Genomic DNA, 15,555 nt, shown 5'->3' on the forward strand with positions numbered 1-15,555 from the left:
TAGACACTTCATCTACTTAACTGAACAACATTTCTGCTTATCAAATTAGCTAAGGAATGTCGCTCATAAACTGTTGCAAAGTTAATTGTAAGTGGTGCTCCTCCATGTTCAAAGCCCGTGAGCCTCGTGCCCGCGAGCCTCGTGCTGCACCGCCTCCAAGCGGACTGCAATGATTTAGAAGTTCAGGAATCCCACGTGACGTCACCCTAGGGTGACGTGATGCTCTCTAAATAGATCGTATTGTAATCTTTTCTCAGTCCAGCGTGGTTTCATCTGAGAGGCTGCTTCACATTTTCTGCAATTGTTTGGTGAGTTACAAATATTCTATGAATATCAAGAACAGGGTGCATCCAGCAACCTTTTTGGTTTGTTATAGTTGTTAAATAATTTATGATTATATTCATATTGGTTCTGGTGTTGCACGAAAGTAAAGGCATAATGACCTGTTTTTCTACCTTGCATGCGACGTTATAAGACAATCGTCTCTTGTGTGAGGGTAGCATCTCATGTAGAACCTGATATCTGACCGATCTGTTGACTGTGAGGAGTTACGCTGCGAGTCAAGTGCTGCTCCGGACTGTCAACTACCTTCAATGAGGGAGGCTATTACCTCATTGAAGGCAAGTCTATCATTCATCATGTCAAAAGCGCTCAATCGAATAGAAAAATTAAATAACAATGTCCGTTGCTTCATTTGACCTTAAACCCAGAATCATTGTAGCGCCACAGTGGTCTCAGAATGCGCGAGGTGAGCTCCGTCTGCACGTTGTCCCATTCAGGGCTGTCCCGTCCCGGGATAGGCAGCCGGCGTTCATCCTACTGACTGCAAGAGTGCGCTTCATGGATCATCTCATAGATGAAGTGGTGCTTTATCAAAAATACAGGAGACTGAGACTCGACATTTAATAGTGATGAGTTGTTCACGTTGATTTCCCTGTTGATGAAGAAATATCACCGATATCACGTAGCCTAATTCTGCAGGCCGGACAATGGGTAGGTTATTTGATTGATCGCCGACATATTGTTTGTTCTATCAGAGGTTTCTGTCAACTAAAGAAAAGTCGAATGGGGTTGCAAGGGTTAAACCCCCTGTTGTGTTCGCGGACCCTGCTGTTGATCAATAACAACTCGTTTCACGCGTGTCGCTCGATGGCAGCTCTCCAGCAAGGCAGGTTCAGCTGCAACGCAACTCAAGTATTTTAATATTTATTTGATGAACTAATTAACATTTTAGAAGGACTTATGATAAAGTTCCTTAATAACACTAACCAGGCCTAGAAATACTTCGCCTGATTTCCTTTTTACAAATAAATTTAAATCATTAATACAATAAATATAACATAACATTGATTAGCCTACTTGTTTCCAAATGTCGTTTGCAAATATTTTTTCTAAGTAATACCTTTGAAAATGTTGGCTACACAGTACATTTAGAATAAAGAGAAATAAATAGAGACAGAGAAACCACGGTTGGTTTCTAACACGGTTGGATTCTATCTATGCCTGAGGGGCTCCGTCCCACCTGAAACTTTCTGTCAAAGGCCAGGGAGCAGGAGACTGGATCGGTGGTGTTGTTTGTGCCTGCTCCTATAACCCTGTATGCCTGTGCACTCCAACCCCACCCCTTTCCCTTTCCTGAGCATATTGTTTAAATTCTAATTTGTGACCTGTACCTGGAGAGTTCCTCCCCAGGTCCACCTAAAGTCGAACTCTGGCCCCTAATTCTTCTACGCCTTCATGCTTTAGTGAATGTAAAGTGTAACCAAACGTTCTTCTGCTAAACTAAAACATCTATAGGCCTAGAAAATTGCATCCAAGTGCCTATTTCAAGGAAAAATGTTGACAATTGATCATTTAAAGTGTGAACGCTATTGGATAATTAACAGAGGTAAAGACAGAATCCATGTTCATTATTGCCAAATGGTTTGAATTTCCTGCTAAACATATATATTTATTCATTTTTAAAGAGGAATGTGGTGAGAAAAAACGTTTTTCACCCATTCCCTATTCTATCTCTTCAGATATCATGTATGCCATATGTCCGAATGTTGCTTCCTAAAAAAATGGTTTGTTATTCAATTGTTGGAAGGGTTTGATAGTGTAACTATTTACTAGATCAAATAACTTAGAAACTGATACTCACATTTACCATGAAAGGGATATATCAAACAAACGTGAACATAACTTTAAACATGATGTAAACCAGTCACTTTAATGATAAAAACAAATGAGGAGTTAATGCGATTAACATTCACCGAGAGTTGTAATATAGAGGGAAAAAAAGCAACGTTAAGATGATAATTATAGTATTGTGTGTTTGCTGTACCAAGATAAATTACTTTTTCAAAATGCAAACTTCAAATAGAAAGCTGGGTTTTAATTGGTAGACGTTAAAGGTTTGATTTGGAAGTTTTTTATGTCAAAACAAGCCAGGTGATAGCACATATAGGTTAGAAGAAATAAGCAGTGCTGAGCTGGTGAAGAAAAGAGAGCAGCCTTACCTTTTGACAGAGAGACTCTGTCCAGAGCCTTTTTCCGGGCTGTGTCGTGAAGTATGGCTTGTTAGGAAAACGCCACTGCTGACCATAATAAAATGCTAAATTGTTTTGAATGGGCTTAAAGAAATAGTCTGTTTTAGTGTACAAACACATAAGTATACCATAGTGTATACGGAAATGTCTGTTTTCAGGGGGTTTATGCAGGTTTTTACCATAGGACTGCTGTATGTTAACCGCAGTACTCATTGGTCAAACACTTTTATCCCTTTACCTTTATTTCTTTACCTGATGGAGGTGTGGAGGATTTTCTTCTTAATGCTGGGGCAAATTGTCACCGTATTAATGGGGACTTGTAGAGCACTTTTAGACTTAATGGGTGCTATAAAAAAATATATCAGGACTGTCTGGTGCAACTTGAGTTCCACCATGGACCTTGGAGGAAGAGGCATTGTCTTGCTGATTTTGTTAGATTGTATAATTGTCGTACTGTTTAAGCACAGCACAGAGGTTACAAGAATGTCCACAATAATTTCTTCCTCAAAAGCTTTTTGCTGTCAGCTTGAAAATAATGTTCTCGTCTTGCTGAGTTTTACTTGGAAATAATAGCATGGTTCAAATGGACAAAGTCTCACCTGTAATGTATTATAATTATTTGCAATTGATAGCCACTTGTGCATCTGGCATGACCTTAATGGAGACATATTTGAGGAGGTTAGTTAGCAGTGGATAGTGACATATCTCTCAAAACAGGTCTAGCAATGACGCCACAGGCAACTGCTGTGTTTGTCAAATCCAAACACAGCATAAAGAAAAATGTGAAATGTTATAACCAGGCTATAATACACATTGAATACATTTAAAATAAATATCAACAAAATAGATAGATTTGATTTGACCTTTTGACAATAGGATGCATGGTATTTTTGTTCAACTCAAAGACCTGTTAGCCCATGTGATTCTCTTTTATAGCAGGGACAAAATATAATGAAAGCTAAAACCAGTAATCCTTGCTTGTGTAAATTAATGTTAGAACAAGCTTTACAAAATGATTTGATTTAACAAGTTACTACAGAGGCATTGATTAGTGTTAAACGTTTTTCTTCATCTTCAGGATTCATTGCATAGTTAATATGAGGCAATGGGCAACAGGAATACCTTATTAAACGCACCCTTGGCACAGTTGGAATGTGCATTGCATGCACTGCCCAATGTCGGTAACTTGGGAGCAAAAGTAGAAACCCAATTGATCAATCCTTTGCACTTTTCTTTCTCATGCTCTGTGGCTTCCTGTCACACTGTCAGACTGTGCATGGCCATTATTGAATCAACGTGAATTAATTTACCCGTCCTTTGTCACAATCTTCCAGACATGATGGTGGTGGTTCTCTATTTATGTTACACTACTTAGAAAATGTAAATACATTTTAAATTGGCAGCACATTAACAACAAGATCCAACTAAGTTCAATGTACCAAGTTGTAAAATGATGATTCTTTTAAAGACACACGTCATTAACATATACACCCTCCTCATCTTTAGAAAAATCCCCTGGAATTTAAACGTTGATTGTCATGGCTGTAGATTATGCAGGGAGGAATGTAGCTGGCCTAAAACAACCACTGGGATTTTTTCAGGTGTAATGACTGCGCTCCATCTAGAATGACACGGCATATGTATTTATCTAGTGTGTGTGTGCTGTTGGGTAAACTGTGGTTATTCAACGCCCCCCTCCTTGATTTCCTGCTTGGTTTGTTTGTAGTTTTATGAGGACTCGGCTGGAGTGATGAACTCAGAGCAGGAAAGGCCTTTTGTGTGCAGCGCTCCTGGATGTTCTCAGGTGAGTCCAGACCAGACAGGACCACACTGTGTGTGAGAATGTGTGTCTGTGTGTCTGTACAAGCCTGTGTGTGTGTGTGTGTGTGTGTGTGTGTATGTGTGTGTGTGTGTGTGTGTGTGTGTGTGTGTGTGTGTGTGTGTGTGTGTGTGTGTGTGTGTGTGTGTGTGAGTGAGTGAGTGAGTGAGTGAGTGTTTGTGTCTGTACGAGCCAGTGTGTGTGTGTGTGTGTGTGTGTGTGTGTGTGTGTGTGTGTGTGTGTGTGTGTGTGTGTGTGTGTGTGTGTGTGTGTGTGTGTGTGTGTGTTTGCGTGTGTGTGTGTGTGTGTGTACTGTATTATAACCAGGAGGCCTAAGGAGCTGGATACTGTCTCACACAGCAGACATAGACAGAGCAACTGAAGGAAACACAAACTATAAAGTACACTATCTTTCTGCTGCAGGTTTGAAAAAAGAAGAACTATTTTATGTTGATATCATGAACATGACCAAGATGAACACCTGAGGACATTTTTATAAAATGTGTTAGAAATAATTTTGGATTAGAAGTAAATATTAAAGGCATGTATGGCTTGTGTACTGTAATCAGAGTGAGAGCTTAAATGTGTTTCTTCACATTCTGAATCATAACAGCGATTTCCCACCGAGGACCACCTGATGATTCACCGACACAAGCATGAGATGACGTTGAAGTTCCCCTCCATAAAGAATGACAGCCTGTTATCAGGTGAACCACAGCCGCCTCAACACTCACACAGCGCTCCATCAGGTGAACTACAGCCAGCTCCAAACACTCACACAGCGCTCAATCAGGTGAATTACAGCCAGCTCCACACACTCACAAAGCGCACCATCCCCATAGGGGAGGTGAATTTCTTCTTTTATAATCAGATCTGTTAGCTGCTACTGACTCACGCACAACCAGACATGCATTTAGGTTGAGAAAAATGTACGAACACGTCTGTCCCAGTCGCCTATGGTGACATAGAAGATGATTGAACAGCAGAAAACCTATGATTGCCATAGTTTTCTCCTTTTCTGCAGAGATTAAGGGGCAACCACCAGCTTTTCTCTTTAACTCAGAAGGAACAGCAGAAGCGTAAGCGTGTTATGATGAATGTATAGCCAAGGATGAATACTGTTACATACTCCACTGGACACCCCTTTATCCCCCTCACTGTCGTCAGTCCACCTCTGACAGTCAAGATGGTGATGGGTTATGCATAAGACAATGGTTTACAACTATTTAAAGTGGGGGAAGATGAAGAATAGTTGAGGTGGTGTATTAATGTACAGAGCAAAGTAGTACATAACGACCTGGGTCTCTACCTGTGAAGGCCAAGCTATGGTTCTGCTGAAGGACCACAGTGTTTCCCACTATGCGGCTGAGATTGTGACTGTCCTGTTTCATTATTTACAACCAGTGGACAAGAGGATCATGTTTTCTAGGCCGAGTGTCCTTATCCTGTCTGAGTTACAGCTCAGAACTGTCCAGTCGTGGAGAGCCTGAAATGTAATAATGCATAACATTGTCCGTGGTTAAGTCATTGATTTTCAAGGGCTATTTCAGTATTGTGAGTCCACCACTGGTATGGTATATCACCACAATTTAGAAAATTATTGAATGAGATGGAAGTCAAGATTCGCATAAACTTATTTTTGAGAATCTTTAGCAAAACTGTGTTTTGAGTACTAAGCTCTTGAATGTTGAAGACCATCCCCAGTCTAGCCAGAGTAGCTCATTAGTTTATGCTTTGAGTCCTCTAAAGAAGCTTGATCCAAAAATCACCTGAACTGTCTGAAATCTGATTCCTCCCCAAAGTCAAGTTAAATATCACAGCTTTGCGGGAGACAAACCGATGGGGCTCTCACACAGTTGGCCTGGGCTTGGTTGAAACACATAGCTGGGATCTGACACTTATAAAAACATTATGAGTGCAATGTTTTATTTCCTGTGAATTACAGTTTCCACTTAATCTACTGATAGTACGTAGGTCATTGAATGCATATTGTTACAATGAGGAACGTAATTTTTGAAAGTTGACTCATCTACATTCACTAAATCTCAGACCAGACACCGACTCCGACACGCTTCCTGAAGAACTGTGAGGAGGTGGGCTTGTTCAGCGAGCTTGACTGCTCCATCGAGCAGGAGTTCCGCAAGGCCCAGGAAGAGGAGGACCACAAACAGGTAGACAGCAGAGGAGACTTTCTCAGGCTTTTTCATTTTCGGTTATTTCTAAATAGCGCAGTAGTTAGCAATGGGTTGATGATGGTGTGATTCCCAGTGCTTCCCCTAACTAAAAAGTGTTCAGGTGTCCTTGAGCAAGGCACCAAGCCCCTATCTGTTCCTAATGAGCTGATAGTCGTCTTACAGGGCTGACTCTTTGACTTGTTTATAATGTATTGCAATCGGATAGAGTTTCAGTGGCTGTACTGGCAAAAAAATTAATAAAATCGTGATATTACTGCAATCCATTTTTCATCAGTGCCAAATTCTCTCAATAGATATATTTTTAAGGACCTAAAATACTGTTATAGTATATGTAACAGCATACTTTAAATCAGTTTTCAAACACATACGAATAATGTAACATACTACAGATATGTAGTAGTAGACATCCAAACACTGTGTTCCAATACCTGTTGACGGACAGAGACCTCAGACAGAGACCTCTCACTCTCATTAAGTGGGAAGGAGAGCTCCAGTTCTCCACCTGTACTTCAAACAGCTCAACGCGGCTCACCTCCAAGGGCGGGAGACATATTATTTCCTGTTCTCCACAAAAATTGAGAGTCAGCTCTTTGCGGGAGCGCTAGGACGTCACATGCATGTGCAGCCTAGTGTTGAGCTAGGGCTAGCTCATGTCTGTCTGGAACAGCGGTGATCATTTGTGCATTATGTATGAATCCACCCTGGGGGCCACGTACCTGGGAGACAGGTGACAAGTCAGATCACCTCCAGCGAGTTAATGCTTATCTAACGTTTGGGGGAAACATGCTCATGCCCACACTGGCCTTCTGGAGTGTGTCTGTGCGCCGGTACGCCATGTCTGAGCCATTGAACTCTCCAGCAGAGCAAATGTTTTTTTATAATATTGTAACCCAATATTTCCTTTCATGAAAAATAGGTGCTCTTTTTCATATCTGAAGCTTTTGATTTTAAAGCCCCCAGACTTTTTCTATAAAGTATAACTTTTATTAATTTGGATGTATATTTTATTCAGGCTTTGGTTTGACGTGAAGTTCCAAGCACACCTTAACAGGTTCAGCCTGTGAACCCCAAACAGGGTGCAGTTGGTGGAATGTGTATTCTTTTCACTTAGTATGCTATTTTGAAATGTATCGGTCATCACCTGTGCTGAAGGGGAAATAAAAAAACATTTTCTGCTGAGTTAATAACAAGATGGCAACGTAGTTCTCAGTAGAGCTACTCACAAGCTCCACTAAGGACTCTCGTCTGATGACAGCTTACATACTTTCTCATCACCAACACCCTCTTGTTGCCGGTGATTTGCTGCTGACGGCTAGGCAGTGACAAAGCTAAAGGGACGTTTAACAATAACCTGCAGTTCTGTACTCTCACAAAGCCCCTAATCTCACTCTCTGTCTGTGTCTCTTTCTCTTTATCTAATGTTTTTCTCTGCTCACAGAACATCTCCATGCAGCACCAGCAGTCCCACTCGAGGATGGGCAGCCATGACAGCAGCGTGGTGATCCAGCAGGCCCTCCCCTCTCCCCAGTCCAGCTCTGTAATAACACAGGCTCCATCAACCAACAGACACATCAGGTAAGAGGCACAAGAAGAGTTGTTCATACAACTGCTACACTAACACCTAACTTGCTTTGGTTGTTAAGATACCACCGTAAACATGCAAATTTTTGTGCTTTTCTCGCACATATTATTACCCTACATGATCTTCCTTGGCAATCTAATAATAGATCAAATGGAATATATGTCTTCGACTTGGTGATTGTTGCCTAGAAACAGTCCCTAAGAAGGGTGTGTGTGTGTGTGTGTGTGTGTGTGTGTGTGTGTGTGTGTGTGTGTGTGTGTGTGTGTGTGTGTGTGTGTGTGTGTGTGTGTGTGTGTGTGTGTGTGTGTGTGTGTGTGTGTGTGAGTGCATGGGTGGGTTGGTGTGTATGGTATCTTGATGATCTTATGGATGGAGTTAAGGATGGTCCAAATGTAGTGAAAGCTGAAAGGAAGCCCCCAGCGATGGCCCTCTGCTAATGTCTCTAAGCAGATTGTCATCGCTGTGTGGTATTCTCTGAGGTAATCTTAGTGTTCTGTTACATCTTGCGAAGCATGGGAAGCTGGCACTGGGTGTGATGCTGTCCGATCAGTCCCTCGAAAGTGAGCATTAATATTGTCTCACTACTTATCGCCCACGCTTCAGCCCTTGCTGGGCTTAGGTTGGTTTAACATTTAATGTTTTAAAATACTAAATTCACTGGTAATAGGGATCACAGTCTGAAGTACGCCTTTTCTGCTGCCAGCTGTCTCTCAGTATTAAAACTTGTATGACCAGCCATGTACACCAAGGCCCAGTATATGTGGTGTTCAGGGAGTTGGTGTTGTGGATTTTTCTCATAATACTGACAACCTTTCAACTAGCTTGTAGTGCTTTATTCAGAATGTACCATTTTACTAGAAAGACAAATGGGCAATAGCTGTTTTAAAGGGTTCAAAAACATTTATATATATATATATATATATATATATATATATATATATATATATATATATATATATATTTTGTCAATGATATGCCATTGTTAACCTGAAAAAAACACACACAGGTTCACAAAACCACACCACATATGCCAATACACATACATACGACATTGTACCATTCAACTGCTGCCTTAAAGCGTCGTCTGTGATCGGTTTGATTTAATTATTATTTTGCGGTGAGCAACCGGGCTCGGGGCAGCTCAGTGTTCAATCAGTGACCGTGTTTAGATTTACAGCTTGAGGAACTAGTGAATATTGGATGGGAGGCCGATCACTATGCCTGACTGGCACCCTGACAGACTCTTTGTCCAAAGAAAGGGTGGAATTTCATCCTTTTAGACCAGTAATCACCGCCAAGGGGGGGGACATGGCCTGATCTACTCTCGCCGACTCAAACTAGTAAGTATATGTTTACAGCGATGAAGGTGGAATCTCATCACACAGCAGAGGAACTCACCTCTCCTGGGCGAGGTGAGTCTCACTTGATTTGGAAGCGCTGGCATCAGCAGGAAAGCCAGGGCTAAGACGACCCCTCACCTGTGGGCCGCTGCCTCCACAGGACGCTCTTAGCCGCTGCGTCCCTCTACCTCTACCCACTTCATGGGCCCCCACTACCACCACCCAAAATTAAATTACAACATATGTGCTCCAAATTAGAGCACAAATGGGGTCGCTTTGTACTTACTCTCTGACCTTGTTGCATGCCACTATTACAACAAAGCATAACTTATTTCACACTATGAACCCACCAAAAGGGTTTATGGTGATCAATGTAAGCTCAGAAAGGAATCTCTGCTCTGATCGGCTCAGTTCTCTGACAGATACTTGAGCTGCACAGAGACCATTATTATTGAAAGATGCATCTAACTACATCTAACATGTCCGCATCTATCTTAGTTTATGTGACACTAAGCTATCTGTGTGCACATGGGCCATGTGCAGCACGATTGACATGAACATTCTGGACTGAGGAGCTAATATGTAATAGCTGTGCATTTTTTTTTCACAACAACATCACAAAATCTTTGATGTAAACAAGCCATAGATTCCGAAATACACAATATCACAAACAATAAGAAGCACTCAGTTGCCATCAACATTCCTGAATCGCCTCTCTTCTGGCAAAGGGGATCCACTGAATTAGAAAATTTGAATAACAAGTAATTTTGGCCGTAATGTTTACTAAAGAGCTTCGAGGCTTGAAATAAATTAAGATTGGCTTTCCTCAATCACTTTTACTTTAGGAATGTGTTGAGCTTGCAGCTGTGAAACCTGAGGACACTTCTCTCACACACACACACACACACACACACACACACACACCCCCACACACACACACACACACACACACACACACACACACACACACACACACACACACACACACACACACACACACACACACACACACTCATTGACACACACACACACACACACACATACATATACACACACACACATATACACACACTGACACATACAAACACATGCATGCATGCATGCTTACAGAAAGAAATCCAAACACACACACACCCATACACACACATGCATGCACTCACTCACACACACACACACACACACACACACACACACACACACACACACACACACACACACACACACACACACACACACACACACACACACACACACACACACACACACATGGGCCATTCAGAAGCCACTATTAAAATATAAGCAAAATACAGCCAATCTCAATGTTGGTGCCATCTCTATTGTACAGAGAAATGATCTGAAGCATCTGCCTTGCACATCTAAACATCTGGCTCTAAGTTGTGTTAGAATAAAATGTGTTAGACATACCCAGTCACCCATGAGCGTTACACAGAATGCAGAGAATGAATAGAGAGAGAGGGGGGAAATGTTAGTACATTGGTCGGGGTAGAAAGGCATACAAATTAGATCCATTCTCTCAGGTTTAGCTGAGGAATTCAGTCATTTCAAATAAACAACATGACCAAAGCTGAACCCAGTTGGACTCCGTAATGTCTGATTGGACAGGCAATGGAAAGGAAAGGTTTCATTATGTTGTGATGCATTGTCAAAACATGTCCTCTTTGTACTAGGTTTCACCTTCGCACACATGGACTTACTATGTTTCACCCATTTCAATAAACGGTACCATTCTTCATTAAAATTCATACTTCACACCTTACAGGTGATATCATTGTTGAAACATATTTAGGAGTTTTTTTCACACATTGCATTTCCATTTGCATCTTGTGGTTCCTGCTATGTGTTATGGAGGGAGGTTGACATGAATATAACCTGTGTTCTTCAGTTAACCACAAACTAAACACAGTGTGAAAATTGCTGTGGTTTGATATACTTTTCTCAGTAGGATAATGTGCCTAACGATATTGAAAAAAACACTTGGTGCTATGCTTTTCAATGTGCTTTACCTCAACATTTTTTCAAATATGGCATTACTTTCGAATGCATGATTTGTCACACTATTATTGATTGAACGGCCATTGACTGAATTACTGGGGGGGTGAAGGTGGGGGGGACTGGGCTGAAGGGGGGGGGATGGAGGTGGAGGGACTGGGCTGAAGGGGGGGGGATGGAGGTGGGGGGGACTGGGCTGAAGGGGGGGGGATGGAGGTGGAGGGACTGGGCTGAAGGGGCGGGGGGTGGAGGTGGAGGGACTGGGCTGAAGGGGGGGGGATGGAGGTGGGGGGGACTGGGCTCAAGGGGCGGGGGGTGGATGGAGGTGGAGGGACTGGGCTGAAGGGGGGGGGATGGAGGTGGGGGGACTGGGCTGAAGGGGGGGTGATGGAGGTGGGTGGACTGGGCTGAAGGGGGGGGGATGGAGGTGGGTGGACTGGGCTGAAGGGGGGGGTGGATGGAGGTGGGGGGACTGGGCTGAAGGGGGGGGGATGGAGGTGGGTGGACTGGGCTGAAGGGGGGGGGGGGGGGATGGAGGTGGGGGGACTGGGTCAATGACGGGAGGGTGAAGATGGGGGGACTGGGCTGAAGGGGAGGCTGGATGGAGGTGGGGGAGACTGGATTTAAGGGGGGGGGGGGTGAGTGGGCTGAAGGGGGGGGGGGGATCAGGGTTTTTTAAGGGACACAGTGTTATTAATTAGAGAGAGGGAAAGAGAGACATACAGCAAGAGAGCAGGATGACCATCTGAGCTGAATTAAGATGAGCTCATTGTGTACTGCAGCGGGTTTAACAGTGCATAGGAACGCCCAGACTCCTTTCCCTCATTCCAGCAGGCCTGTGTCATCCCCGCCCCAGGGGCCACCACACAAGCAGGCTCCTGCCCCAGCAGACTCACACTCACACACACAAACAAACCCACACACACACACACACACGCGCATGTGTGCGCACACACACACACACACACACACACACACACACACACACACACACACACACACACACACACACACACACACACACACAAACACACAAGGACAGGCACTCAGTTCCAGAGAGCTTGGGGGGGGGGGGGGGGGGGGGGGGGAATCAGCGGTAGATGAAGGAGAGGAAGAAGGGGATCAGAGGTGTGTGTGTGTGTGTGTGTGTGTGTGTGTGTGTGTGTGTGTGTGTGTGTGTGTGTGTGTGTGTGTGTGTGTGTGTGTGTGTGTGTGTGTTGGGGGAGGTGAAGGATCAGTTGTTGAAATAGGAAAGGAGGATGGGAGGGAGGGGGGATGGAAGAAGTGGGAGACCTGCAGCCACCAGGTGGATGAAGAAAGAGAACAGGGTGTTGGGAGGAAAAGGTTAAAAAGTAAACAGAGCTGTTGCACTAGATAAGACGAAGGGGGGGTATGTACAAGTGCGGCCGAGGAAATCCTGGAGGGCGGAAAACCTCCAGCATGCTGAGAGCTAGCATGCTGGGGTGGGGGAGGGGGAGTGTAAACTGAGGGGAACAGGGCAGGGTAAAGGAATCCCTAAAAACGTTTGTAATAAGGGGGACTTCACTTATAGGTGAATATGATTCTTTTCATATCTTAATTGAACCGCACTGGGTCATTATACACTCATAATTGAATGAGTCAATGAGTGAATGTATATTTTACGATAACACTATCTGTATTATGATGTTTCATATGGGGAGAGGGATAAGTATAGTCCCTTGTTCCACAAACCAAACATGGTGTATGCTCATCATGGCCCCACTGTCCGCCAGATGGATGCCACCCCCCCCCTCATCCCCTATTACCAGCTCTCCACTCACCCCCTAATAAAAGTCAGTCAGTGTCTTGACCCATTAGCCCTGATTTATTTGATCAGATTGGTATTATTTCCGCAGTCCAAACCCCATGGCACTCTCCTCCCAACAGTGATTAAAGGCAGTCAATCAGGGGCTGGTCCTGCACAGTTTACGCAGAGAGCCAGGCAGCTGCAAGCTGTTTGAGGCCCTTGTTTCTCCCTCTGTTTACCCCTGTTGCTATGGTAACCACACCACCGTCTCCCAAGTGTCTGGAACCCGGCCCTGGGCTGTTTTGGATACATTCAAAGTTTTCTCGCTGCTGTGTCTACCAAGCGCTCAGTTACTTCACCCAGTGAGGAGAGCGAGAGAGAGAGAGAGAGAGAGAGAGAGAGAGAGAGAGAGAGAGAGAGAGAGAGAGAGTGAGAGAGAGAGAGAGAGAGAGAGAGAGGGGGAGAGAGAGAGAAAGAGAGAGAGAGAGAGAGAGAGAGAGAGAGAGAGAGAGAGAGAGAGAGAGAGAGAGAGAGAGAGAGAGAGAGAGAGAGAGAGAGAGAGAGAGAGAGAGAGGGGGAGAGAGAGAGAGAAGAGAGAGAGAGAGAGAGAGAGAGAGAGAGAGAGAGAGAGAGAGAGAGAGAGAGAGAGAGAGAGAGAGAGGGGGAGAGAGGGAGAGAGAGAGAGGGGAAGAGAGGGAGAGAGGGAGGGGGAAAGAGGGAGAGAGAGAGAGGGGGAGAGAGAAAGGGAGGGCTGGCCGAGAGAGGTAGGTTGAGGGGAAGACAGGGAAATAGAGCGCAGAGGAGGGAGGGGTTTAAAGGGGCAGGCAGTAGGTGGGGGAGGGATACAAGCCAAGAGCATTACATCACTGCTGGAGTGGAGTCAAAAGGGAAGGATATGAGTCAGTGGACCGACTGCTCTCTCGCCCTCCCTCCCCCCTCTCTCTCTCTCTGTCTCTCCCTCACTCTCTCTCTCTCTCTCTCTCTCTCTCTCTCTCTCTCTCTCTCTCTCTCTCTCTCTCTCTCTCTCTCTCTCTCTCTCTCCTCTCCATCTCTCTCCCGTCTCTCCAACTCTCTCTCTTCTCTCTCTCTCTCCCTCTCTTCTTTCTCTCACACTCTCTCTCTCTATCCCGCCTGTCTTGGACGGCAGCCAGCCTCTTAGTGTTAAAAAATCACACAGAGAGATACAAAGGAATAGCTAGTGGCTAAGGTAGGCTTACAGTGATGTCATGGGGGGTAGAGGAAAGGGGAGGAGACGGAGGTGGAGGACACACCAGGGGAATTGCTGGGGAGCCTGGTTTGGGGGGCAGTAATTTGAGAGTGCAGGTCAGGACTGCAGCGAGTCTACCTGCTCTCCCCTGGGGCCCAGAGCACAGGCCCTTATCAACCCCGTAATAGAGCCACAGCCTCTCATTACCCACACACACAACCACACGTACACAAACACACACCAACCCCCCACAAAAACACGGACACTAACCACACTCACACACACACACACAAACACACACACACACACACACGCACACGCACACGCACACACATACACACACACACACACACACACACACACACACACACACACACACACACACACACACACACACACACGTGCGATGTGCCTTGTCCCTGTATGTTATATGTGCTGCAGAACAGGTACCTGCTGGAAATCAGTTATTTTACTGAGACAGGCCCGTTTTATATTGTAACTTTGTTACTTCTAATACTTCCCTTTTTAATAAATAAAAAGAAAAAAAGAAAAAGACACACACATTTCAATATCTTTATTTGTGTCCGCATTTATAAAATACATTGCAAGGGCACAAATATTTTCAGTTGCTTTTGATGCCCTACATCCTCGAAACAACATGTTCAAGTACTTAAGTCAAACATGCACAGAATAGACAATACTTACACATGGGCTTATTCAATCAACGTTGGTTGAGCACAGTCTGTTAACAGACAGAGAAAATCTATGGGTACAGAAAACACCTCCTCCTCCAAATAGCTCGGCTGCCTATAATGGAGGAGATTGAGCAATATGTTGCAAGCTGCTTGGCTTTACATTTGGACAACCTCATAATTCTCAAGCCTCTGACCACCAGCCTGTGGACATGACCTCGCGTGCCGAAAATAAAAACGATAAGCTGGCATTTATAGCCTAAATGTATAATCGCTTGCACTAATGGTTGATATTTAACCTGTTTAGTAAGGAAAGCTTCCTCCAAACTTGAGTCAAAAGTACAACCAACTTCCCATAGGAAAACCTCTCTGCTATTCTCATCAATCACAATGACATCCAGTGTATTTGCT

At 44.2% G+C, this 15,555-nt stretch overlaps 1 protein-coding gene across 4 annotated transcripts in view; it reads left to right on the forward strand.

Annotated features, from left to right (window-relative positions):
• The first annotated feature begins 222 nt into the window (after positions 1 to 222).
• The window catches only part of creb5b (cAMP responsive element binding protein 5b), a 68,125-nt gene continuing 52,792 nt past the window's right edge, over positions 223 to 15,555 (forward strand). For 3 of the 4 annotated variants that reach the window (XM_030370766.1, XM_030370767.1, XM_030370768.1), the window contains exons 1-5: positions 223 to 308; positions 4,258 to 4,335; positions 4,964 to 5,099; positions 6,400 to 6,521; positions 7,984 to 8,120. In XM_030370766.1, the coding sequence (XP_030226626.1) occupies positions 4,282 to 4,335; positions 4,964 to 5,099; positions 6,400 to 6,521; positions 7,984 to 8,120 (449 nt within the window). In that variant the 5' untranslated portion in view covers positions 223 to 308; positions 4,258 to 4,281. The remainder of the gene's footprint in view (positions 309 to 4,257; positions 4,336 to 4,963; positions 5,100 to 6,399; positions 6,522 to 7,983; positions 8,121 to 15,555) is intronic. The other variant, XM_030370769.1, reaches the window with a different exon arrangement.

The sequence above is a fragment of the Gadus morhua genome, chromosome 11 (genome assembly GCF_902167405.1).
Source record: "Gadus morhua chromosome 11, gadMor3.0, whole genome shotgun sequence".
NCBI lineage: Eukaryota > Metazoa > Chordata > Actinopteri > Gadiformes > Gadidae > Gadus > Gadus morhua.